Source organism: Heptranchias perlo, chromosome 8, assembly GCF_035084215.1.
Source record: "Heptranchias perlo isolate sHepPer1 chromosome 8, sHepPer1.hap1, whole genome shotgun sequence".
Taxonomy (NCBI): Eukaryota; Metazoa; Chordata; class Chondrichthyes; order Hexanchiformes; family Hexanchidae; genus Heptranchias; species Heptranchias perlo.
In genome coordinates this window covers 92,214,862-92,242,796 of record NC_090332.1, presented here as the reverse complement: position 1 = coordinate 92,242,796, position 27,935 = coordinate 92,214,862, and the positions used below count along the sequence as shown (strand labels likewise).

At 42.2% G+C, this 27,935-nt stretch overlaps 1 protein-coding gene across 1 annotated transcript in view; it reads right to left on the bottom strand.

The window, feature by feature from the left end:
* utrn (utrophin) overlaps positions 1-27,935 on the bottom strand; it is a 664,298-nt gene that overhangs the window by 153,667 nt on the left and 482,696 nt on the right. Inside the window, exon 59 of the mRNA XM_067989572.1 lies at positions 5,956-6,102. Within this exon, the coding sequence (XP_067845673.1) occupies positions 5,956-6,102 (147 nt within the window). The remainder of the gene's footprint in view (positions 1-5,955; positions 6,103-27,935) is intronic.

Sequence of the window (27,935 nt, the reverse complement as noted above, 5' to 3'; positions counted from 1 at the left end):
GGTTTCCTCCACGTAGAATATGTAGCTTTCAGGAATCATACCAAGGCCTAGTTTGAACAGTGAAACAGAAACTACAAAGATTCTATCTGCAAGGCTTGATGCGAGAACCTACTGCACAACTGGCCAACTACCTGCTCACTTCTTCCTGGTCCAGCTTTGTAAGAAGAAACAGCAGCTTTCACTACGCAGGAGGCGTCAAGCATTTGCTTTTGACTGGGAAAGGCTTGGCTGCAGCTGGTGCATATTCTAAACTATATAGATTTATTTAGCACTCCTCACATGAATGAAACGGTCTCAGAGTGCTTAATAAGGGGAAAATGGACACCAAGCAGGAAAAAGAGAAAAATTGAAGGGTAGGGGTGGGGGGGAAGAAGAGACTAACGGTCCTTTAAGAGGTTTTTGAAGACTGGAGGGGACCTAGCAAAGCAAAAAGAGAATTCTAGAGATCAAGGTATAGTAAGTCAAAGATCAGCCCTCGGTGGTAAACAGATGAAGTGGTGAATGAGCAGTAATTTGATGTTAGAGGATCAGAGGATGCACTCAGGGATGGACGGCAGGAGAAGGTTGCTCAGATAGGGTGCAGCAAAATTGTGGAGGGTTTGAAGACAAGGATGAGGATCTTGAAGTCAATTTGCTGGTCCACAAGGAATCAGTGTAGCTTAGCAAGGACAGGAGTAATGCTGGTGTGGGACCTTATGTGTGAGAAGGTGTGAATCGCTAAGTTACGAATTAGCAAAGTTTGTGGAAGCAGGGAGCCCAGCAAGGAAAACTTTGGAGAAGTCAATTCTCAAAATGGTGAAGGTGAGAATTCAGGTTTAAGCTGCAGTGAAGGAGAGGTAGGGTGTAAACGGGTAACGTTACTGAGGTTGAAGGAAGTGTTCTCGGCAGTGGAGCCAGAATGGGGTAAGAAGCATGGGTCAGTGTTGAGCAGGATGCCAAAATTGTGCTATGGACAGAGTAGAACGTAAATTAGAGGTTCTTGAAAAAGGAGAGCTGAGGAACAACATATTTAAGGCTTCAGAGAAAGGGCGATAGTTAAACAAAACATAGAGGTTGAGGAAGGTTTCACTTTACATACAGAACTCTTGCTTTGCTTGCTGAACTACTTTGACCATCTAGCCAAAAATCTTATTTTTTCCCATCTATTGCAAGGTCCAATAACTCAAATAGGCATCATGGATTAGGGCAGGTAGCATCTAAAGCATTTTACAACTGCAGATGTGACTCAAACAGATGTCCATGGTATCACAACACTGGTAGGGAGCTGAAGCACTAGACTTGAGAAATTCCTTACGGATTGGATACTTTGTTAATATGTCTTTCACAGGTAGATAGAGAGAGAGTGCAGAAAATTTGTTATAGATTTTGTGTGTATGGAGTCCAGTTTGGAATTTGCCTGCCATCTGTGGAGATGGACAACAAGGAAGGGAAAAAGCACTTCAAATTCTTTTGGAGAACTCTGCACAGTTGGTCTCTTAGATGCATGAGTTAGCAGTTTGGTTGCCATTTCCTTTGCAAGATTACCCAAGATTCCACAAGATTCAGTGCACTGGGAACCCAATGGAATTGCTGTCTAGCAGACCCCTGGAGAACAGGGACATTCATCCACATGTCTCTATCATTTCTGTGATCACATTTAGCACCATGTTGATGTGAACAACAAAGATCAGATAAATTAGTTGTCATCTAACTCTGAATCCCTCACCAGCATATCATCATACTTGTGTAACTCAACTTCAAAAGTTGGTATAATCTCTTGCAATTACTTTGAGATCCACATAGGCATTCATACCATATCTTCCACTGAACTTTCTTGAGTACTTTTTTGGGCAGTCTTTCTATGCAATCTTTGGGCAACATGGATAACACTAAAGAATCCATCATGTGAAGTTTGCCACGAGGATCTAAAGTCTCCCAAAGCGCCAAGTTTGCTTTCTCCTGGCCCCACTCTGGAAAGCATTAATGAATGAATGTAACTTTGCACTACATAATGCGGGCTTATATCGAGACACATCAAAATATGTTTATATAATTTGGGAAGCCTTGGTTCTGGTCAGTGCCTATTTTTGAAGCAAGTATTCAATGCACGCCTTGTCGGGACCAGAGTCAAACTTGTCAAAGTGGCTACCAATTGTCAGTTTAACCTCTGCACCGAGTGCGTTTTGCACATCAATTATGTAGAAAACAATAAAGTACATTACAAAGTTTACACTAACACAACATATGGATGATAGGAGAAACAGAAATGAATAGATATGGCATGGAATACAGATTGAAGAGCAGGAAAATGTCTTGAAAAGATATTGCAAGAATAACCTGGTGCGTGTTGATGTAAATCCTTAAGGCAACAAGTGCAGGACTGGGCAAACATTCCAATAGAGCAAAAAGTGATTGGATGTGGGTTCATGCCTCGAGTCCCCACGAAACAAGTCTGAACCCTCAGGCGAAGGCACCTGAAAGCTGATAACTTTTATAAATCATCATAAACTATACCCTGGCCTTGTTTGACGCTCTACAATAAACAGTAATCTCCAATAAGAACTACCCTCAATACTATAAATGGTGAATTATATCATCTGATTTAAATATTTCACTTACAATTAAAACATGGTTGTGTTTTAGCACTTCTCACTTCAATGGCTCCATTAATTACTTTCCAACCATTTTCTCACTTATTTTCTGTAAAACTGACTAAGTAGTGTGGAGTAATTAATATGATCATACTTTCCAATGACAACACACACAGGCAAATACAGATTTAAATCCCAGTACAATTTTATGTCCATTGATTAAAATTGCATTAAAAGAGCTTAGTTGTTTTTAAATTTGTTCTCAGAATGTGCGTGTTGCCATCAAGGCCGTATTTATTGCCGTTCCTAGTTGTCTTCTCCTTGACCTGCTGTGGTCCTTGTGGTGCTCCCACAATGGTGTCTGGTAGGGAATTCCAGGATATTGACCTAGCGACAATGAAGGCACCAGGGGTATCTTCAGCCTCTGAACACTAATTCATAAATAAGGGTTTCACCTGAATACTGAAAGACTGCACTTTTACTTGATTTGTCTGATTGTTTCATGCAAATAGAAATTAAGTATTATTCACCTACTGACAGTTTGTGAAGCCAACGTTAGGTATGATAAGGCAGTAATACCTTGTTGAGCTCACATTTCTATTATTAACTGCTTGCTGATAGCCTGATACAATAATCTTTCATTGACACATAGCTAATATGATGTGAGTGTCTGCTGATCTCCCCAGCACATTCACTGCCCCTTGCGCTATGAGGTACTAACACCATCAGCTCAGGCTGGAGGGATAGTAGTGTATGAGCTCGCTTGGGTGACATGGGATTAGTGAGTGGCAGAACTGAGTATCTGCATGTAAAATAATCACTATGTAAAGAGACAGAATTAATCAGAAAGCCTGCAGGACTTCCTGAACACACTGATCTGCTGTTAAGAAAGTCTTGTCTGATCCAATGATGTTGGCAATGAAACCAAATAAACCTGCCAGTAACTAGTAAATATAAAAATATTCTGAATGTCTCTTTGAAAATAATGTAATCGACATATAAGCTAAATATTATAAGTGTTGTAAATTTTCTTTCTCCCCCTTGTCTTCCAAAGGTGGTGATTTATGCCGGGTTAGAGTTTGATGGGTGACTGCATTCTAACTGGCCTTTCTTCATGTGGCCGCTCTCAGGATACTTCACAGCGGAGTCCAATTGTGACCTTGCCCAACACCCACACATGAATCCTTTCAAGCAGGGAGCTCTGGACATATATCAGAGAGCAAACTATTTACTGATTTTAACCATCTGTGGCCCAGGAATGATGGGGACAATTTTTGCACCAGATGCCAACTGCCAGACTGGCCAAGAGCAGCTAGCTCAGCGCAGAACAGGACTGAAGTTATTTTTCTAGTGCAACTTTCGTTAAATTTTTGGGATTAAGAAAATTCCAAATAGGATAAACTGTCACTTGGAAAGGCATGGTTTAATCAGAGATAGTTAGCATGGATTTGTTCAGGGAAGGTCATGCCTTACAAATCTGATTGAATTCTTTGAGGAAGTGACAAGGAGGATTAATGAGGGTGGTGCAGTGGATGTTGTCTACATGGATTTTAGTAAGGCATTTGACAAGGACCCACATGGCAGACTGGTCAGAAAGGTAAAAGCCCATGTGATACAGGGAAATGTGGCGAATTGGATCCAAAATTGGTTCAGTAACTGGAAACAAAGGGTAAAAGTCGATGGATGTCTTTGCGAATGGAAATCCGTTTCCAGTGGTGTGCCACAGGGCTCAGTGTTGGGTCCCTTGCTGTTTGTGGTATATATTAATGATTTGGACTTGAATGTAGGGGGCATGATGGGCAAATTTGCAGATGACACAAAAATTGGCCGTGTAGTTGATAGTGAAGAGGATAGCTGTAGACTCCAAAAAGATAACAATGGGTTGGTGGAGTGGGCGGAAAAGTGGCAAATGGAGTTCAACCCGGAGAAGTGTGAGGTAATGCACTTAGGGAGGGCAAACGGTAAAAGGGAATGCGCAGTAAATGGGAATACATTGAGAAGGGTAGAGAAAATGAGAGACCTTGGAGTGCACGTGCACAGGTCCCTGAAGGTGGCAGTACAGGTAGATAAGGCTGTGAAGAAGGCAAACGGAATGCTCTCTGTTATTAGCCGAGGTATAGAATACAAAAGCAGGGATGTAATGATGGAACTGTATAAAACGCTGGTAAGGCCACAGCTGGAGTATTGTGCGCAGTTCTGGTCACCACATTACAGGAAGGATGTAATTGCTCTGGATAGAGTGCAGAGAAGATTTACAAGAACGTTGCCAGGGCTTGAAAATTGCAGCTACGAGGAGAGATTGGATAGGCTGGGGTTGTTTTCCTTGGAGCAGAGGAGGCTGAGGGGAGACTTGATTGAGGTGTACAAAATTATGAGGGGCCCAGATAGAGTCGACAGGAAGTATCTGCTTCCCCTGGTGGAGAGTTCAAGAACTAGAGGACATAGATTTAAGCTGATTGGCGGAAGGATTAGAGGGGACATGAGGAAAAACTTTTTTACCCAGAGGGTGGTGGGTGTATGGAATTCGCTGCCCAAATTGGTGGTAGAGGCAGGGACCCTCAACTCTTTTAAAAAGTACCTGGACCTGCACCTAAAGTGCTGTAAGCTGCAGGGCTACAGACCGGGTGCTGGAAGGTGGGATTAGAATGGGCACCTGGTTGGTCTTCGAGCCGGCGCGGACATGATGGGCCGAATGGCCCCCTTCTGTGTTATATCTTTTCTATGGTTCTATGATTCTAAATGCTGCACTGTTGAGGTTAAATAAAACCTGTCCAATCAAAAGAAATTCATATAATTGGTACAATTTCACAGCATTTTTCCTTTCTATAAATCAAGTAGACTTTTTTGGTAATTCTTTGAAGCATGTCTTTATCAAGAACCTAAAGTATATGAGTCACTATTTTAAAACTGAAGTGCCCGGCAGTTATCACAATGGTTCTGCCTCCAAATCCTCAAAGATAGGAGCTAAAAGAAGCCTGTCCATTAAAATGCCTGCTCCTTGCAGCTTCATCCTGAAGACATTCAAATTGTTCCTGTGGACATAAATTTCAAGAATATGGTTTGTGTACTCACCTCTGACCTCTATCTAGCTCTGGCTGTGATTGGATTAAACTCTAATGTGCAGACTACAGGCTATAGTAGAGCACATAAACTGTATTTCTAAAAAAAGGACTATTACAAAAATCTGAATACCTTCATAATGCATGTTAACAAAATATAAATTACTTGTTTAAAAAAAAGGCAGATTTCTTTAGCTTTTACCTAGGTTTGGAAACAAAGCGATTTTCCAATAATTGTGGGGCACTGCAGCTTTCATTTCCTTGTACATACTCTCATGAGCAGGTTGATTGACTCTGAAAATGATCCTCTTGTTTTCTACTCTTACCTGTATAAGTTTCCACCGCATATTTAGGTCATCAAGCTGGTGAGAGGTCTTTGGAGATAAAGAGACATCAAGTGGAGACAATTGACTAGCCAGGTCATTTACTATTTTGACTTCTTGCTTCACTGGGGCAATTTCCTCTTTAAAAGCCTAACGGAGAGCATGCAAAAAAAAAATCTGAGAAGTATCTCAAAATTAACTTAGTCCTTAAAAGTTAAAAAAAAAATCAGTCAACTTAAAATTTACATCTCAGTATGAAGTACAGAACACAAAAATCTAACGAGTGTTGAGTATTTTGGAGCATTATAAAACTTAGATCTTACTGACCAATTGCCAACTCCAAGTTATTTTTACTTATTTGTTTCATAGCAATAATTTATTGCAACTGCAGTCAGTTCAGATCAGTGAATTAAATAAATGCAGGAAATGGGAAAATAAAATGGAACAAATAGTCTCTCAGCTTTGGGCTATCCAATTTTTTAAATTGGAGTCACCATTCACTTTCTCTCAATACTACATTTGTATCAGATTTGCTTAAGAAAATGTGTATAGGCCTGCCTGATAAACATCACTGTCCAACAAAATCTGTCTATACAACAATAGCCTGACACACATTAAAACCCATCACCATGTTTAATTGTCTCCCATTCAAGCTACTGGAAAATAAACACCCATTTGTAGGGTTTTGTTTGCCTGATAGAGTACATACTCTCCCCTAAGGACACATCCCACTTAGCCAAGAGCAGTCAGGTACAGTTTGCAAAGGGTTAGAGACTCCCAGGAGTGTACAGGGATAATGCTGGAGTTTAACCAGTGAAATCCTACTGATTATCACAGCAAAGCATTGGTAAGCTTCCTAATGCTTATCCAGCTAGGACCACACTACCTAATATGGCATTGGTTTGCAGTGTTAACTGGAGATCAGAGGGAAGAATCCTGTCCTTCACCCAGTGATAGCTTTATCCCTTCAGGTTGCATTAGTGGGCCAGTTTGGTGGTCAAACATAAACAGTGCTCTGGAGTACTGTGGATTACCTGGTTCAGGTATCGAGTCTGCTGCACTAGGTTGACTTGGTTCTTCTATGACCAGGTGTGTCATTGTGGAGACAGCTCAGCCAAGCTTACCTCTCTCTTCCCCCGCCCCGCACCCCCCCTCACCCCCACCCCCACCAAAGAAGGATCATTAACAGTTGGTTGTCAAACAACTAACAAGTGTAGGCTTGAGCCCTCATCAGCTGGGGAGCAAGTATTACAGGAGCAGGATAGTGAGCAGCAAAGGTCACCATAAAATGTGAGTCATTGCCACCATATTCAGGACCACAGCTTGACGCACACCATACTCCCTCCATTGAACAGTGGTTCAAAGCACCAGCAGCAGTTGCTTGCCTCTCTGTAACCCAACCATAGTAGGCACCAGGCTCTGAATACATGAACGCGTATTTTCCTGGTTGGCCTCCAGGTAAGGCCTTCCTGCAGTTGTCACCCCAGGTTTCAGAGTTTCCTCATCAGCTCTACAATAGACATCTGCTTTCAGCTTGGTGGAATGATTTACACAGGTCAGCTGTGTTATAGATGTGTAAAACATGCTGCTAAATCAAGTACAATGTATAAACTGCTTAATTCAGGTTCTTATGTGAGGAGCTTTGCCAAAGAGGTGAATGCCCCTTCAGGGAACTCAGCAACAGGTCTGTGTAGCCAAGAGCCCTCAAAACACAAAAGGCACTACAACACATAAGAACACAAGAAATAGGAACAGGAGTAGGCCATACGGCCCCTTGAGCCTGCTCCGCCATTCAATAAGATCATGGCTGATCTTTGACCTCAACTCCACTTTCCTGCCCAATCCCCATATCCCTAGATTCCCCTAGAGTCCAAAAATCTGTCTATCTCAGTCCTGAACATATTCAACGACTCAGCATCCACAGCCCTCTGGGGTAGAGAAATCCAAAGATTCTCAACCCTCTGAGTGAAGAAATTCCTCCTCATCTCAGTATTAAATGGCCGACCCCTTATCCTGAGACAATGCCCCCTCGTTCAAGACTCACCTGCCAGGAGAAACAACCTCTCAGCATCTACCCTGTCAAGCCCCCTCAGAATCTTATATGTTTCAGTGAGATTACCTCTCATTCTTCTAAACTCCAGAGAGTATAGGCCCATTCCATTTAATCTCTCCTCATAGGACAACCCTCACATCCCAGGAATCAATGTGGTGAATCTTTGTTGCACCGTCTCTAAGGCAAGTATATCCTTCCTTAGATAAGGAGACCAAAACTGTACACGGTACTGCTGGTGTGGTCTCACCAAACCCCTGTACAATTGCAGCAAGACTTAGAATCATAGAAAGGTTACAGCACGGGAGGAGGCCATTTGGCCCATTGAGTCCATGCCGGCTCTATGCAAGAGCAATCCAGCTAGTCCCACTCCCCTGCTCTATCCCTGTAGCCCTGCAAATTTTTTCCTTTCAAGTAGTTATCCAGTTCCCTTTTGAAGGCCATGACCTCTGCCTCCACCATCCCCTCGTGCATTCCAGATCCTAACCACTCGCTGTGTAAAAAAGTTTTTCCTCAGGTCACCCTTGGTTCTTTTGCCCATCACCTTAAATCTATGTACTCTGGTCCTTGACTCTTCCGCCAATGGGAACAGTCTCCCTTTATCTACTCTGTCCAGACCCTTCATGATTTTGAATACCTCTATCAAATCTCCTCTCAACCTTCTCAGTTCCACGAAGAACAACCCCAGCTTCTCCAGTCTATCCACATAACTAAAGTCCCTCATCCCTGGAATCATTCTAGTAAATCTCTTCTGCACCCTCTCTAAGGCCTTCACATCTTTCTTAAAGTGCGGTGCCCAGAACTGGACACAATACTCCAGTTGTGGCTGAACCAGTGTTTTATAAAGGTTCATCATGACTTCCTTTTTTTTGTAATCTATGCCTCTGTTTACAGTTACCCCACCAGCGAACAAATGTTATCTGTTTTTAATATAATGGGTCATTTGCTGGCTCTCTCTGCCTTCCGGATGTTTCTGCCTCTCTCTGTGTTTTTTTTTTCTCTCTGTTTTTTTTCCCTGTTTGTTTTTTTGTTGAATGTGTATTCGGAGGTTCTGCAGGTAACACCTCTCTGTCTGAACACGGTGATTGCCTTGGCAACGGGCAGTTGCAGGGGCAGTCTGTAAACACCATGTTTTATTGTTCAATATGTATAAATGCGTAGGCTTCAAGGAGATCTTGAAACATTTGCCTGAGGAAGGAGAAAATCTCCGAAAGCTTGTGAATTTAAAATAAAATTGCTGGACTATAACTTGGTGTTGTAAAATTGTTTACATCTGTTTACAAAGCCCAGGACCCCGTATGCTTTTTTAACCGCTTTCTCAACCTGCCCTGCCACCTTCAACGATTTGTGTACATATACCCCCAGATTTCTGTTCCTGTACCCCTTTTAGAATTGTGCCCTCTAGTTTATATTGCCTCTCCTCATTCTTCCTACCGAAATGTATCACTTCGCATTTTTCTGCGTTAAATTTCATCTGCCCGTGTCTGCCCATTCCACCAGCCTGTCTATATCCTCTTGAAGTCTATCACTATCCTCCTCACTGTTCACTACACTTCCAAGTTTTGTGTAATCTGCAAATTTTGAAATTGTGCCCTGTACACCCAAGTCCAAGTCATTAATCCAAGTACCAAAAAAAGCAGTGGTCCTAGTACTGACCCCTGGAGAACACCACTGTACACCTCCCTCCAGTCCGAAAAACAATCGTTCACCACTACTCTCTGAGACTTTCTTACTCTTGTATTCCAACCCCTTTGCAATAAAGGCCAACATGTCATTTGCCTTCCTAATTGCTTGCTGTACCGGCATGCTAACTTTCTACCTCTATTGTACAAGCACACCCAGATCTCTCTGAACACCAACATTTAATAGTTTCTCACCATATAAAAAAATTCTGCTTTTTTATTCTTCCTACCAAAGTGAATAACCTCACATTTCCCCACATTATACTCCATCTGCCACCTTCCTGCCCACTCACTCATATATCCCTTTTCAGTCTCTTTTTGTCCTCCTCACAGCTTACTTTCCCACCCACCTTTGTATCATCAGCAAATTTGGATACATTACACTCGGTCCCTTCATCTAAGTCAATAATATAGATTGTAAATACCTGAGGCCCAAGCACTGATCCTTGCAGCACCCCATTAGTTACAACCTGCCAATCTGAAAATGACCCATTTATCCCTACTCTCTGTTTTCTGTCCATTAACCAATCCTCTACCCATGCTAATGTTATCCCCAACCCCATGAGCCCTTGTCTTGCGTAACAACCTTTTATGTGGCACCTTATCGAATGCCTTTTTAAAATCCAAATATACTACATCCACTGGTTCCCATTTATCTAACCTGCTAGTTACAGCCTCAAAAAACTCTAATAGATTTGTGAAACATGATTTCTCTTTCATAAAATCATGTTGACTCTGCCTAATCATATTATGATTTCGAAGTGCCCTGTTACCACTTCCTTAACAATGGATTCCAGCATTTTCCTGACGACTGATGTCAGGTTAACTGGCCTGTAGTTCCCTGTCTTCTCTCTCCCTCCTTTCTTGAATAGCGGAGTTACATTTTCTACCTTCCAATCCGCTGGGACAGTTCTAGAATCTAGGGAATTTTCTAAGATCATAACCAATGCATCCACTATCTCTGCAGCCACCTCTTTTAGAACCCTCGGATGTAGTCCATCAGGTCCAGGGGATTTATCGGCTTTTAATCCAATTGGTTTCTCAAGTACTTTTTCTCTACTGATATTAATTACTTTAAGTTCCTCACTCTCATTAGCCCCTTGGTTCCCCACTATTTCTGGTATGCTTTTTGTGTATTTTACTGTCATAATATACGCACATGCACATATTTGTGTGCTATGGGTGCACAAGGTTATTAGGCCTCTGTCATACTACTTTTCAGCAAAAATAGTCTGTTAGCTTCAGTTGACATTATTTTAAAAAGTTCATCTGAAATTTCCTATTCCTCTAGTTCAATGATTTAACGTGCAGTGGGCAACCGTAATGCTCTTTAGGCAGCAAAATGAAATTAATTGCATCATGTATGGTCAGGGAAAGACCATCAATATTGCTTTCATATAAGTTTTCATAAGGCTATCGACCAGATGCCACATGCTGTCCTCGTTGGAGGAGTGCATAGCTGATAAATGAATTTTACCTGGGATATTAGCTCCAAGATTTGTGCAAGGGGAGATGGAAGATTTACTGAATCTATATCTCTCAAAAGGTGAATGAGGCAAGGTTGTCCACACCCACTCATCCTTTTCAATGTCTTCATCAACCATGTGTTAGATGGCATCAGAAGGGATTGCCTCAGTAGATCTTATGGAACGGATCATAAGAACTCTTATGTTCTTATGATCCGTTCCAGGTATTTTTGAAAGAACTGGGCGTGACTTTTGTGTTATTGGTGGGGATCTAGTGAGCTCCCCACTGACCATCTAGAATAATGAGCTAACCAATGGGATTCGGTAGTGTGTGCCTCCCAAATACAGCACATTGTTACTCTTCAATGACAGCCAAGTCCCAGTGCAGGTTAAACTTGTGGCATATAAGAGCTAAGTAGACAATTCTTCTTCATGGTTCAGGGTTCCTAAACATGTAATGAAAGAGCTTCCTTCAGGTCTAGCTGTGAGGTGGGTATGTGGAATAAAAGGGCAAATGATTGGAGGGAGGATGCTGTTTACATTGGTCTGTTGTTTAACACCTTAGGGATATCAGTTTCACTGTGGGCAAATCTTCATCCCAAAACCTCTTACATGAGGATCTGAAATTAGCTAATGAAAAAACTGAGGCTTGGGAATGCTTTATGGACGAAAACATGATTGTACATCTAGTGCTTGTTGGCCACCTTCATTGGATTGCAGAATGCAAAGCAGGTACTTCTGAAGCTCTGTACGACTAATTGGTGGAATGGTGCATGTCCATGTTTTGGTTAGGAGGAAGGTGGCAATGCACTCACACATTCTATGGGGAGTTCCTCCGCTACCTACTGCCCATATAGTGAGGGCTGAAACACATGCTCATTAGCTAATGACCATATGGTGACTATCCCCTGGGGAGGAGGGGGGAAATAAGAAAGGGAAGTTATGTGGGGGGTCGCTTTGAGGTCAAGTTTCAGCCATTGAGCAGCAAAGGGAGCCTCAAGTCTTTTTGGCTTAATTACTTCAATGATGTTGGAGTTCAAAGCAGCATGGCTGTTTGTGGATGGTCCAAGTAAGGTATCACCAAAGGGAGGGTGACCAATGGCTTTGAAGGAGGAATGGAGTATCCTATAAGAGCATAAGAGATAGGAGCAGGAGTAGGCCATTCGGCCCCTCGAGCCTGCTCCGCCATTCAATGAGATCATGGCTGATCTGATTTTTACCTCAACTCCACTTTCCCGCCTTTTCCCCATATCCTTTGACTCCCTTGCTGATCAAAAATTTGTCTAACTCAGCCTTGAATGTATTCAATGACTCAGCCTCCACAGCTTTTTGGGGTAAAGAATTCCAAAGATTCACGACCCTCTGGGAGAAGAAATTCCTCCTCATTTCCGTCTTAAACGGGCGACCCCTTATTCTGAGACTATGCCCCTTAGTTTTAGATTCCCCCATGAAGGGTAACATCCTCTCAGCATCTACCCTATCGAGTCCCCTCAGAATCTTGTATGTTTCAATAAGATCTCCTCTCATTCTTCTAAACTCCAATGAGTATAGACCCAACCTGTTCAATCTTTCCCCATGAGACAACCCTTCCATACCCGGAATCAATCTAGTGAACCTTCTCTGAACTGTCTCCAATGCAAGTATGTCCTTCCTTAAATAAGGACACCAGAACTGTCCGCAGTACTCCAGGTGTGGTCTCACCAGTACCCTGTACAGTTGTAGCATGACTTCCCTGCTTTTATACTCCATCCCCTTAGAAACAAAGGCCAATATTCTGTTTGCCTTCCGGATTACCTGCTGCACCTGTATGTTGACTTTTTGTGTTTCATGTACGAGGACACCCAGATCCCTCTGTACCGCAGTATTTTGTAGTATTTCTCCATTCAAATAATATTTTGCTTTTTTATTTTTCCTCCCAAAGTGGATGACTTCACATGTTCCCACATTATATTCCATCTGCCAAATTTTTGCCCGTTCACTTAACCTGTCAATATCCCTTTGCAGACACTTTTGTGTCCTCATCGCAACTTGCTTTTCCACCTATCTTTGTATCATCAACAAATTTGGCCACAAGGCACTCTGTTCCTTCTTTCCTGTGGCCAGATTTAAGAATACTACTTATAAGGCTAGCTCCTTCTACTTGCCTCTCCCTGGAGATTACTTGGCTCTGGGTGAGGTGAGAGTGTATGTATTTTGATGACTGTATCACAAATGTATGGGATAGGCTGGATGGACCAGTAGGTCATTTCCTGTCTGACATTTTTCATTTGTTTGTAAAATGGGTACATTTCTCTCTGTAGATTCCTGGAATTTAATTTCAGGATTTTATTCCATGTATGAATGCATTGATTAAAGTACTGGCCAAAGAGAAGTCTAGCCTTAAAAGAAGAGCTAGTATTTAAAAAGAAGTAATATTATTCATAGCCTTTGAAGCGGCGGGGGGAGGGTGCAGAATAGATATCGCAACATGAGCCCAGGTATCTGCTGCATCACAAGCTACTTGCAGTCTTACTAACTGTTCAACCTGGTCCATTACCCAGAGCACTCAGGCCTCATTTCTACACCCTATTCAATATTTTAGTAGAAAGAGTCAATCATAAATTGAGCACTAAAGATGATTTTCTTCATAACAGCAGATAAGAGCTTGATTCAGAATTCTTGGGGCCTTAGATACAAAGAACATTCAGAACCCCTCTGTGCACCTGCCCCACATGCCCAATCCATTAAAACACAAATGTGTAGCAAAATGCATGAAGAAACAGGCCTGTAAAATGTTTGCAAACTGCATTAATAATAAAGCAAATCATATCACAACATACTACGCTTAATGAAACTGATCCTGCAGTTGTATTCAGTTTTTCTTCATTATAATGAGTTTTACCAGGGGCTCCATACTTGGCTGGGCTCCTGGGTACGGGTCATATAGGCCTGTGTGTTAATCTGTACCCGAAAGCAGACTGGTTTTAAAATACACCTGCGTGGCAAGGCACTGAAAAGTTTAATTTCTAAATATTTCACGAGGATGAATGAGCTGAATCGAGGTAAGTCATGTGAAAAAAGTATGTTATCACTAGGGATTGATAAATGTGGTCACATGGTTACCTGGCTGAGTAGCACTTCTCGCATAACATAAAAAGTGGCAGAGAAAGGTCTGCTCTGAGGAAAGTAATTTGTATTTTATGGCTATAAAACTTTTAATGCAATAAGCTGTGAAGAATTAATAGAAGTGTACTGAGGGATATTGGTGAGTGGTAGCATGTGACTTTCCAGAAACATGGCAAATCCCAACTTCTCTACAGATAAATCCTGGCAACAATGGTGACAATTAAGACCATCTGCACACAAACTCAAGAGGGGATTGAGAGAAGCTGACAGGTTGTAGACAAGCCAGTGTGCACATCAGTGAACATGAAGAAAACGGAGGAAAACAGCTCAGCTCATCAAGGTAGCAGGTGGTGTATAGGCAGAATAAGTCTCATTGAACCAAGGGATACACTTATGTACAGCCACACTTGCTGTGTTTCTTACGCATACACAAGTGCATAAGAACTGGCTACATAAGGAAGGCATTCAATTTTACTGTGTGTTCAACCAGTTAATTCAACTGGATAACAGAAGTCCAAACAAGATGGACTGTTGAATAGTTGAGATTTGATGCAATGCTGTCTTCCTCTTACCACATGTCACAAGAAGATTTAATATTTTCTTCCATTTTGATTCCCCAAATCTAGTAACAGATTTCTGAAAGTCAGTCATCACACTGAATGATCTAAATGATGCCCTACAGGCACTTATGCTTGCTTTATAAAAGTTGCTTGAATACAGAGGTGAAATTACTGCCCTTAACCCATTCACTGGTATTTCCTATTTGGTATAATATGCACTCTGAAGTTTCTTACTGAGTAGTGGCAGTGGTGCCTGTCTGTGAAGGGCAGCATGTATTGTATTTCTTTAAAGCTCTACTTTATGTATGAAATGGTACGTCAGCTGCCAGAAGCAACTGCTCAAGGGACAGAGTTTCTCAAAATTGATCCCTGTAGCAACTAAGTGCTTGAAAAGCTCAAAAGAATTTGTGCTGGATCCCAGCCGACAAGCCTACCTCTGGCCTAAAACCTCCCGCAACTCGAGTTCAGCAAGTAATGCTTAACTCTGTATTTGAACTTCTGCATAGACGGGGCAGTTCTGGGCGATGATACAGCCCACAAGACAGTGTGTGAAAATTCTCCACTAGATGCTGGATAAGCCAGGTAGATGTTTTGGATTTATACAGAATGCTGAAGTGCTGCTTTTGCTCTTCTCCTGTCCTGGCATAAACATAGAGACCTATTTTGATATTTCAGTTACTTGGAACAAATAATGTGAAGACACCGTGGGGTATCAGCACTTTGAATGTAAGTATTCTGGTCTTTAAAATTATTTCTTTTAAGTGTGGCAATTTAGCCTATCACATAAGCATTGTGAGAAAATGGTGCAGGTGTATAATAATAGCAGCTACTGAGAAAGGCTGGCATGAATAATGGCATCACATTACAGGCCTAACACCAATGCACTTTCCAGCACATTCTGAGGCATATATAACTGTATGTATTTAAAGACACAATCCTCTTCATTTTGTCCTGATTAAATGTCATAAGGGGAGTGTATCTATGAGCAGTCTAATCCCATGTAAAACAGACTAGCTACAGAAGAACTGCCAAAATACATTAAAGAAAAATATATTTGGAATGTTCTAGAAATTTTCTGCACCGTGAAGGTCAAACTAAAGGACACAGTTTCATTAACACAACAGCGAGTTATATTTCACCTGTACATCATCCTTTGTAGCAACAGGGAAAACAAGCAACACTGATTTTTGTTTTTTTAAAATGGTTGTGGAAATTGTTCAAAATGCAGCCCCGCAGTGATTTTAAAAAGCATAGAATTGGAATTTAATCCACACACACAATTAAAAACAAATTTTTCACGTCTGCCCTCAAAATGGCCAACATTAGATAACATAAAAAATATTCTCCCTCCATTGTATTTGGAACAAGGCAAGTAATTTGAGCTGTTCAGTTGCAGAGAGCAGTGTCACACTACCTGAAGGAACTGAGGAGATCTCTTCTCTCTGTCAATTACCAGCAGGCAGCCGTCAAATGCTTCAGCAACACTCAATCAACTTTTAACCAAAATCACATAGCTCGAGAAATTTTCAGAACAATGGTTATTGTCTTTTGACAACCAATGTCCCCATCAGATTGCGGAGATGGGTGCTTGTGGTAGCAGTGTAAATTCAGTGAGGCAGCCCACTGACACCAGTCCCGGAACCCGACCTAAACAGGTGCCAGGGTAAAAGCGGCTATAGAGTTCTGTTTAAACAGGTTCCTCTGATTATACAGTAAGGAGCACCACAGAAAACCTTCATTGGTACTGCACCTTCCACAAAACTTTTTCTTAGCTTGTGTGCACGGAATTCATTTTATATCTAATCAAGAGCTTTTAAGAAGAAGGAAGCAGTTCTAGCACTCCACTTGGTCACTGGGAGCTGGAAGGCAGGTCTTACTGAGAGCGAGGTTTGATGTTTTCTATTTTGAAGCAGATGATCATACAGGGCTATGTGGAAAGAGCGGGGAAGTGGGATTAGTTTTGGATTGCCCTAGGAAGGAGCTGGTACAGTCATTATGGGTCGAATGGCCTCCTTCTGTGCAGTAAATTTCTATAACACCTCTTGACTCTGCTAAATCTCTAGTCTCATTGGGATAAATCTGTGTTCTTTTGTTCTGTGCTGGACTCAAATAGCCTGCTCACATCTAGGCCAATGCCCTTTTAAAGAGCTGAATCATGTCTTCCCTTCATATACATTTACATTGAACCACATGGAAATTACAACATGGAAACAGGCGGTTTGGCCCAACCAGTCTGTGTTGTGTTTACCCTCCACATGAGCAGTATCCTAATCCCTTGTGCCTGTCCTGTTCCCATATTCTTTTATTCCCTTTCCTTCAACCAACTATGTAACCTATTCTTAAATGTTGACATGGTCTCTGCTTCAATCATAAACTCAAGTACTGCTTTCCATAGTCTCACAACCCTCTGTGCAAAAAAGTTTCTCCTGCTCTCTATCCTAAATCTCTTACATTTAATCAAGAATAAAAGAAAGGAATCTTACAACACCAGGTTATAGTCCAACAAATTTATTTTAAAATCACAAGCTTTCGGAGATTATCCCCTTCGTCAGGTGAATGAGTGAAAAGGTTCTCAAATCGCATATCTTATACTAGGCTGGGACAGCATCACACCAATCAAAAGGTGTCGTTGTTGTTCAAACAGGCCAGTCACGGAGAACAGCACGTCCCAGTACACTGGATATACATTGTGTCAATTACACACAGACAGAAAGAAACCCAAATGGCAGAGAGAGAGAGAGAGAGAGAGAATATTAAAAACATAACTTTTTTTTCCCTTTTTGCTGGTGGGGTTACGTGTAGCGTGACATGAACCCAAGATCCCGGTTGAGGCCGTCCTCATGGGTGCGGAACTTGGCTATCAACATCTGCTCGACGATTTTGCGTTGTCGTGTGTCTCGAAGGCCGCCTTGGAGAACGCTTACCCGAAGATCGGTGGCTGAATGTCCTTGACTGCTAAAGTGTTCCCCGACTGGGAGGGAACCCTCCTGACTGGCGATTGTTGCGCGGTGTCCGTTCATCCGTTGTCGCAGTGTCTGCATGGGATATGACGCTCGACTTGTCGATCGACAGTTCCGACGGGCCACAGCGAAGAATCGCACAGACCTCCTCAGAAGACAAACACGGGACGCAACCAACAGAGTACCCTTCGTCGTCCAGTACTTCCCCGGAGCGGAGAAACTACACCATGTTCTCCGCAGCCTTCAACATGTCATCGATGACGACGAACACCTCGCTAAGGCCATCCCCACACCTCCACTACTCGCCTTTAAACAGCCACCCAACCTCAAACAGACCATCGTTCGCAGCAAGTTACCCAGTTTTCAGGAGAACAGCGTCCACGACACCACACAACCCTGCCACGGCAACCTCTGCAAGACATGCCAGATCATCGACACGGATACCGCCATCACACGAGAGGACACCACCCACCAGGTACATGGTTCATACTCCTGTGACTCGGCCAACGTTGTCTACCTCATACGTTGCAGGAAAGGATGCCCCGGAGCATGGTACATTGGCGAGACCATGCAGACACTGCGACAACGGATGAACGGACACCGCGCAACAATCGCCAGACAGGAGGGTTCCCTCCCAGTTGGGGAACACTTTAGCAGTCAAGGACATTCAGCCACCGATCTTCGGGTAAGCGTTCTCCAAGGCGACCTTCGAGACACACGACAACGCAAAATCGTCGAGCAGAAGTTGATAGCCAAGTTCCGCACCCATGAGGCGGCCTCAACCGGGATCTTGGGTTCATGTCATGCTACACGTAACCCCACCAGCAAAAAGGGAAAAAAAAGTTATGTTTTTAATATTCTCTCTCTCTCTCTCTCTGCCATTTGGGTTTCTTTCTGTCTGTCTGTGTAATTGACACAATGTATATCCAGTGTACTGGGACGTGCTGTTCTCCGTGACTGGCCTGTTTGAACAACAACGACACCTTTTGATTGGTGTGATGCTGTCCCAGCCTAGTATAAGATATGCGATTTGAGAACCTTTTCACTCATTCACCTGACGAAGGGGATAATCTCCGAAAGCTTGTGATTTTAAAATAAATTTGTTGGACTATAATCTGGTGTTGTAAGATTCCTTACATTTGTCCACCCAGTCCATCACCGGCATCTCCACATCAAGAATAAAAGAGACTAAGAAAATAATTAAGTTTGCAAGAAGAGAGCATCAAGGGAAGTAGCAAAGTTTTTTTTTAATTGGTACATCAAAAAAAAGTGGCAAAGGAGGAGATGAGGTTAAGGAGGTCAAAAAGATAACCTATGTGTGGAGGCAGAAGATGTTGGTATGGTTCTTAATGAATACTTTGCGTCCATCTTCACAAAAGAGAGGGACGATGCAAACATTGTAGTTAAGGAGGAAGAGTGTGAAATACTGGATGGGATAAACACAGTGAGAGAGGAAGTATTAAGGGGATTAGCATCTATGAAAGTAGATAAATGACCAGGCCCGAATGAAATGTATCCCAGGCTGTTAAAAGAAACAAGGGAGGAAATGGCGGAGGCTCCGACCATCATTTTCCAATCCTCCCTGGATACAGGCATGGTGCCGGAGGATTGGAGGACTGCTAACATTGTACCGTTGTTTAAAAAGTGAGTGAGGGATAGTCCGAGTAATTTTAGGCCAGTCAGTCCAACCTCAGCGCTGGGAAAATTATTGGAATCAATTCTGAGGGACAGGATAAAGCTTAGAAAGGCATGGATTAATAAAGGACAGTCAGCATGGATTTGTTAAGGGAAGATTGTGTCTGACTAACTTGATTGAATTTTTTGAGGAAGTAACAAGGAGGGTCGATGAGGGTAACGCGTTTGATGTAGTCGACATGGATTTTAGCAAGGTTACTGACAAGGTCCCACATGGCAGACTGGTCAAAAAAGTACAAACCCGGTATTCAAGAGAAAGTGGCAAGTTTGATCCAAAATTGGCTCAGTGGCAGGAAGTAAAGGGTAATGGTCGATGGGTGCTTTTGTGGCTGGAAGGCTGTTTCCAGTGGAGTTCCGCAGGGCTCAGTACTAGGTCCCTTGCTTTTTGTGGTATATATTAATGATTTGGACTTGAATGTAGGGGGCATGATTAAGAAGTTAAGAAGATGATACAAAAATTGGCCATGTGGTTGATAGTGAGGAGGAAAGCTGTAGGCTGCAGGAAGATATCAATGGATTGGTCAAGTGGGCAGAAAAGTGGCAAATGGAATTCAATCCGGAGAAGTGTGAGGTAATGCATTTGGAGAGGGCAAACAAGGCAAGGGAATACACAATAAATGGGAGGATACTGAGAGGTGTAAAGGAAGTGAGAGACCTTGGAGTGCTTGTCCACAGATCCCTGAAGGTAGCAGGACAGGTAGATAAGGTGGTTAAGGCGGCATACGGGATACTTTCCTTTATTAGCCGAAGCATAGAACATAAGAGCAGGGAGGTTATGTTAGAACTGTACAAAACACTAGTTAGGCCACAGCTTGAGCACTGCGTACAGTTCTGGTCACCACATTACAGGAAGGATGTAATTGCACTAGAGAGGGTACAGAGGAGATTTACGAGACTGTTTCCAGGACTGGAGAATTTTAGCTATGAGGAAAGGCTGGATAGGCTGGGGTTGTTTTCTTTAGAACAGAGGAGGCTGAGGGGTGATTTAATTGAGGTGTATACAATTATGAGGGGCCTAGGTAGAGTGGATAGGAAGGACCTACTTCCCTTAGCAGAGAGGTCAGTAACCAGAGGCATAGATTTAAAGTAATTGGTAGAAGGATTAGAGGGGAGCTGAGGAAATATTTTTTCACCCGGAGGGTGGTGGAGGTCTGGAACTCACTACCTGAGAGGGTGGTAGAGGCAGAAACCCTTATCACATTTAAAAAGTACTTGGACATGCATTTGAAGTGCCGTAACCTACAAGGCTACGGAACAAGTGCTGGAAAGTGGGATTAGGCTGGTTGGCTCATTTTCTGCAGGCGTGGACACGATGGGCCGATTGGCCTCCTTCTGTGCCGTAAATTTTCTATGATTCTAAGGACTGATCTAATCAAGGCTTTTCAAGCAAGGAAGGAAATTGACAGGATCGATAGAAAATGACACTTCCCTCTCGTAGGAGAGTCCAAAACAAGAGGATATAATCCTGGAGTTTCAACTAAAATGGTTCAAAGCAAACAGGAGTCATATAAAGTTGACAGAAAAAGTAGCAAGCCTGAGGATTGGGAGCAGTTTAGAATTCAGCAAAAAAAGGACCAAGAGATTGATTAAGAGGGGAAAATAGAGTATGAGAGTAAACTTGCAGGGAACATAAAAGTGGACTGTAAAAGCTTCTACAAGTGTGTAAAAAAAAAGATTAGTGAAGACAAATGTAGGTCCCTTACAGTCAGAAATGGGAGAATTTATAATGGAGAACAAGGAAATGGCAGAGCAATTAAACAAATACTCTGGTTCTGTCTTCAAGGAAGAGGACACAAATAACTTCCCAGAAATGCTAGGGAACCATGGGACTGGTAAGAAGGAGGAATTAAAGGAAATTAGTATTAGTAAAAAAATAATGCTGGAGAAATTAATGGGACTGAAAGCCGATAAATCCCCAGGGCCTGATAATCTGCATCCCAGAGTACTAAAAGAGGTCGCCATGGAAATAGTGGATGCATTAGTTGTCATCTTCCAAAATTCTATAGATTATGGAACAGTTCCTGCAGATTGGAGGATGGAAAATGTAACCCCACTATTTAAAAAAGGAGGGAGAGAGAAAACAGGGAATCACAGACCGGTTAGCCTAACATCAGTAGTAGGGAAAATGCTAGAATCTATTATAAAGGATGTGATAACAGGACACTTAGAAAATATCAACGGGATTAGACAGAGTCAACATGGATTTATGAAAGGGAAATCATGTTTGACAAACCTACTGGAGCTTTTGGAGGATGTAACTGGTAGAATAAATAAGGGAGAACCAGTGGATGTGGTTTATTTGGATTTTCAGAAGGCCTTTGATAAAGTCCCAAATAAGAGGTTAGTGTGCAAAATTGAAGCACATGGGATTGGGGGTAATATACTGGCATGGATTGAAAATTGGTTAACAGACAGGAAACAGAGAGTAGAAATACATGGGTCTTTTTCGGGGTGGCAGGCAGCGACAAGTGGGGTACCGCAGGGATTAGTGCTTGGGCCCCAGCTATTCACAATATATATCAATGATTTGGATGAGGGAACCAAATGTAATATTTTCAAGTTTGCTAATGACACAAAACTAGGTGGGATCGTGAGTTGTGAGGAGGATGCAAAGAGGCTTCAAGGCAACTTTGACAAGTTGAGTGAGTGGGCAAATACATGGCAGATGCAGTATAATGTGGATAAATGTGAAGTTGTCCACTTCGGAAGGAAAAACAGAAAGGCAGAGTATTATTTAAATGGTGATAGATTGGGAAATGTTGATGTTCAAAGGGACCTGGGTGTCCTTGAACAGCAGTCACTGAAAGCTAACATGCAGGTGCAGCATGCAGTTAGGAAGGCAAAGGCAAATGGTATGTTGGCCTTCATTGCAAGAGGATTTGAGTACAGGAGCAAGGATCTCTTACTGCCTTATACAGGGCCTTGGTGAGACCACACCTGGAGTATTGTGTGCAGTTTTGGTCTCCTTACCTAAGAGAGGATATACTTGCCATAGAGGGAGTGCAGCTAAGGTTCACCAGACTGATTCCTAGGATGGCAGGACTGTCGTATGAGTAGAGATTGGGTCGACTCGGCCTGTATTCACTTGAGTTTAAAAGAATGAGAGGGGATCTCATTGAAATGTATAAAATTCTGACAGGTCTAGACAGACTGGATGCAGGGAGGATATTTTCCCTGGCTGGGGGGGTCCAGAACAAGGAGTCACAGTCTCAGTCTCAGGATACGGGGTAGGACATTTAGGACTGAGAAGAGGAGAAATTTCTTCACTCAGAGGGTGGTGAACCTGTGGAATTCTCTGCCACAGAAGGTACTGTCACTGAATATATTTAAGAAGGAGCTAGATAGATTTCTAGACACAAAAGGCATCAAGGGTGTGGGGAGAGAGCGGGAATATGGTATTGAGATAGAGGATCAGCCATGTTCATATTGAATGGCGGAGCAGGCTCGAAGGGCCGAATGGCCTACTCCTGGGTCCTGTTTTTGTATGTAAGCAAATCCAGGAAAAATTTCACATGAAGAGTTGGAATATACCTCTTCAAAAGCCATAGATGCAAAATCAATTGAGGCGTTTAATTGGGAAGTGAAGGCATTGAGGAATATGGAGAAGGGTGAGACATTGGGATAAGAAAAATGGTTAACATAATGGGTGAGCTGACTCAGTGGGCCAAATGGCCTTCTGTTCCTTCATAATCCTGCAATTTCTACTAACATTACTTTTTCAAGGCAAAGGAGGAGGAATAATTTATTTATTTCAAACAATGTACTTTTGTTGCACTGTCCACACATAGTATTGTGCTGGAGCAGTTCCTATCAACACAGAACTTTGTGAAAGGAAAGTCTTTCAACATCCACCATTGACTTTTCCACGACCTGTTCCTACTCGAGTTCATCTGTTTCCTCAGTGTAGAAGGAAAAATATGGACAACTTTTCAGGTTATTACAAATTTCAGCCTTCAAATGCAAAGGATTTTACATTACAGATCTTGAGAAAACTAAATTTTTCTTGGGAGTCTATGAGGAAACATTCTGAAGTCCTGATTATACAAGTTGCAATATTAAATTAATATTTTCTATAAGAATTATCATAATGAATAATACCAACTTACTACCTGATTTTTGTACTACACTCATCATGCTATGGGATTCTGAAGTCAATGTGACAGAAATGCTAAATAAATTAGGGAAGTTAAAACTAATAAATGTCCTGAGCTGGACTCAGGATGAACTTTTTTGAGGCACTGGCTATCATCAATAAAGAATTGGTAAACAACTGAGAGATTCTGTGAGATTGAAAGTGGGCAAGTCTAGTACGCATGCTCTATTTAAAAAGGTTGGCAAAACTGACCTATGCAACTCTATGTGTTATCTTACATGAAAAATAATCCAAAATGGTAGTCTGGAGGAGCACCTGTCTCGCAATAACGTAAGAAAAAATAGCCAACATGGATTTGAGGGGGGTGGGGTGGTGGAGATGTTGCCTGACAAACTTATTTGACTTTTAAAAAATTGATACAGATTAAAGTAGATAATAGCATTCCTTAAGGTCTGGTTTATTTTGACTTTTAAGAAAGCTTTGGACAACGTTCCACACGAAAGACTTCCAATTAAGCTAAAAACCACAGGAATTGAGGATTAGATATGATACCGAATAAGAAACTGTTCAGAAGGTATTAAACAAAGAATACTCATGAGAGGTGGACTGTCAGACTCGGGGGTTGAGTAAAGATCCACAAGAGCCAGTGTTTCAACCTCTACTGTTTCTAATCTAATGACAGAAACCAAAACCAACTATAAGTTGGTCGAATTTGCTAATGACAGAAAAACAGTAGCAGAGACGCAATGATGCTGCAAAACATTAACAGGAGGATTTAAACAAGTTATGCAGTTGGGGAGAGGCATGACAAATGAAACTTAGCACGGATGAATGTAAAGTATTACATGCAGATTGAAAAATGTGAGATACAAGTATATAATGAAAAAAACTGAATTAGCATGGGGAAACTTAGAAGAGGACTTTGAAGTAACAGTATACTCATGACTTTCAATGTCCAAACATGTACAGCAGTTAAAACGAGGACTAATTGAGCACTAAAATATATGGTTAGCAGAGTTCTTTTTAAATTGAGAAACCAAGGTGAGGGACCAAACCTCATAGTGCAGGACACCACCACAGCTAAAAAGAGTAAAAGACAAGGTTAATCAGGAAGTAAAATGTGAACTTGTAGAAGTTATGTGAAGTCTTCATGATGCAGTGATATAACTACAATTAGAATAGTGTGTTCAGCTTTGGTACTATGCCATAACAATATCTACTTGCATTAGAAAGGGCACAGAGCAGAGCAACAAGACTGATCCCAAGGGAATGAGCTGCAAGGAAAGAGTATAGGAGCTTAGGTTAAACAGTCTAAAAGGTGGCAGTTAAGGGGTGGGTGGGGGGGGGGGGGGGGGAGAGGGGATTTCACTTGATTGATTAATTGAATTTTTTTGAGCAAGTAACAAGGAGGGTCGATGAGGGTAATGCGTTTGATGTAGTGTACGTCGATTTTAGCAAGGCATTTGACAAGGTCCCATGTGGCAGACTGGTCAAAAAAGTAAAAGCCCATGGGATCCAAGGCAAAATGACTCGTTGGATCCAAAATTGGCAGGAAGCAAAGGGTAATGGTTGACGGGTGTTTTTGCTACTGGAAGGCTGTTTCCAGTGGGGTCCCACAAGGCTCAGGACTAGGTCCCTTGCTTTTTGTGATATATATTAATGATTTGGACTTGATCAAGAAGTTTGCAGATGATACAAAAATTGGCTGTGTGGTTGATAGTGAGGAGGAAAGCTGTAGACTGCAGGAAGATATCAATGGACTGGTCAGGTGGGCAGAAAAGTGGCAATTGGAATTCAATCCAAAGTGTGGGGTAATTCATTTGCAGAGGGCAAACAAGGCAAGGGAATACACAATAAATGGGAGGAAACTGAGAGGTGTAGAGGAACAAAGTGACCTTGGAGTGCATGTCTACAGATACCTGAAGGTAGCAGGACAGGTCAATAGGGTGGTTAAAAAGGCATATTAGCTGAGGCATAGAATATAAGAGCTGGGAGGTTATGCTAAAACTGTATAAAACATTGGTTAGGCCACAGCTTGAGTACTGTGCACAGTTCTGGTCACCACATTACGGGAAAGCTGTGATTGCACTGGAGTGGGTACAGAGGAGATTTACGAGGAAGTTGCCAGGGCTAGAGAATTTTAGCTATGAGAAAAGATTGGACAGGCTGGGGTTGTTTTCTTTGGAACAAAGGAGGCTGAGGAGAGATTTAATTGTGGTATATAAAATTACGACCAGGCTAGATAGAGTGATAGGGAGGACCTATTTCCCTTAGCAGAGGGGTCAGTGATCAGGGGGCATAGATTTAAAGAAACTAGTAGAAGGATTAGAGGGGAGCTGAGGAGAAATTTTTTTCACCCAAAGGGTGTTGGGGGTCTGGAACTCACTGCCTGAAAGGGTGGTACAGGCAAAAACCCTCAACTCATTTAAAAAGTACCTATAGGGCTACCAACCAAGTGCTGGAAAGTGGGATTAAGCTAGATAGATGTTTTTCGGACACCACATACATGATGGGCCGAATGGCCTCCTTCTGTGCCGTAACTTTCTATGATTCAAAGTATATGAAAAGGTACAGATAGGGTAAACCCAGGTAATTAGTAAATATAAATAAGCCAAGAAAGCAGGACAGGAATTAGTAAAAAGTAAAACAGATACCAGGAAAAACTTCTTTACTCAGTGATAAATGCTTAGAACAAACCAGAGTTAATGTACCAGAGGGATTAGCTTCAATAAACTGTATAAAATCACTGGACAACCAGGGGGCTCTAGGGGGGGGAGGAGTTAAATACGATTAAAATCACGAAGGAATTGGTACTCAGTAAATTAATGGGACTCAAGGCGGATAAATCCCCTGGACCCGATGGCTTACATCCTAGGGTCTTGAGGGAAGTGGCAGTAGGGATTGTGGATGCTTTGGTAATAATTTTCCAAAATTCTCTGGACTCGGCAAAGGTCCCGGCAGATTGGAAAACTACTAATGTAACACCCTTATTTAAAAAGGGTAGCAGGCAGAAGGCTGGAAATTATAGACCAGTTAGCCTAACATCTGTGGTGGGTAAAATTTTGGAGTCTATTATTAAGGAGACAGTAGCAGAACATTTGGATAAACATAATTTAATAGTCATGATGTGGAGATGCCGGTGATGGACTGGGGTTGACAATTGTAAACAATTTTACAACACCAAGTTATAGTCCAGCAATTTTATTTTAAATTCACAAGCTTTCGGAGAAAGGAGAAAATCTCCGAAAGCTTGTGAATTTAAAATAAAATTGCTGGACTATAACTTGGTGTTGTAAAATTGTTTACAATAATTTAATAGGACAAAGTCAGCATGGCTTTACGAAGGGGAAGTCATGTCTGACAAATTTGCTTGAGTTCTTTGAGGATATAACGTACAGGGTGGATAAAGGGGAATCAGTGGACGTAGTGTATTTAGATTTCCAGAAGGCATTCAACAAGGTGCCACATAAAAGATTATTGCTCAAGATAAAGAATCACTGGATTGGGGGTAATATTCTGGCACGGGTGGAGGATTAGTTATCTAACAGGAAGCAGAGAGTTGGGATAAATGGTTCATTCTCGGACTGGCAACCAGTAGCCAGTGGTGTTCCGCAGGGGTCGGTGCTGGGTCCCCAACTCTTTACAATCTATATCGGTTCACTCGGTTAATCCCGGGGATGAGGGGGCGGACATATGAGGAGAGGTTGAGTAGATTGGGACTCTACTCATTGGAGTTCAGAAGAATGAGAGGCGATCTTATTGAAACATATAAGATTGTGAAGGGTCTTGATCGGGTGGATGCAGTAAGGATGTTCCCAAAGATGGGTGAAACTAGAACTAGGGGGCATAATCTTAGAATAAGGGGCTGCTCTTTCAAAACTGAGATGAGGAGAAACTTCTTCACTCAGAGGGTGGTAGGTCTGTGGAATTTGCTGCCCCAGGAAGCTGTGGAAGCTACATCATTAGATAAATTTAAAACAGAAATAGACAGTTTCCTAGAAGTAAAGGGAATTAGGGGTTATGGGGAGCGGGCAGGAAATTGGACATGAAGCTGAGTTCGGATCGGTCAATGCCCTGTGGGTGGCGGAGAGGGCCCAGGGGCTATGTGGCCGGGTCCTGCTCCGACTTCTTGTGTTCTTTAGATTTGTGGTTGGGATCAGATCAGCCATGATCTTATTGAATGGCGGAGCAGGCTCGAGGGGCCGATTGGCCTACTCCTGCTCCAATTTCTTATGTTCTTATGTTCTTATATCAACGATTTGGAGGAGGGGACCGAGTGTAACGTATCAAAGTTTGCAGATGATACAAAGATGGGAGGGAAAGTGGAGAATGAGGAGGTCATAAAAAACTTACAAGGGGATATAGACAGGCT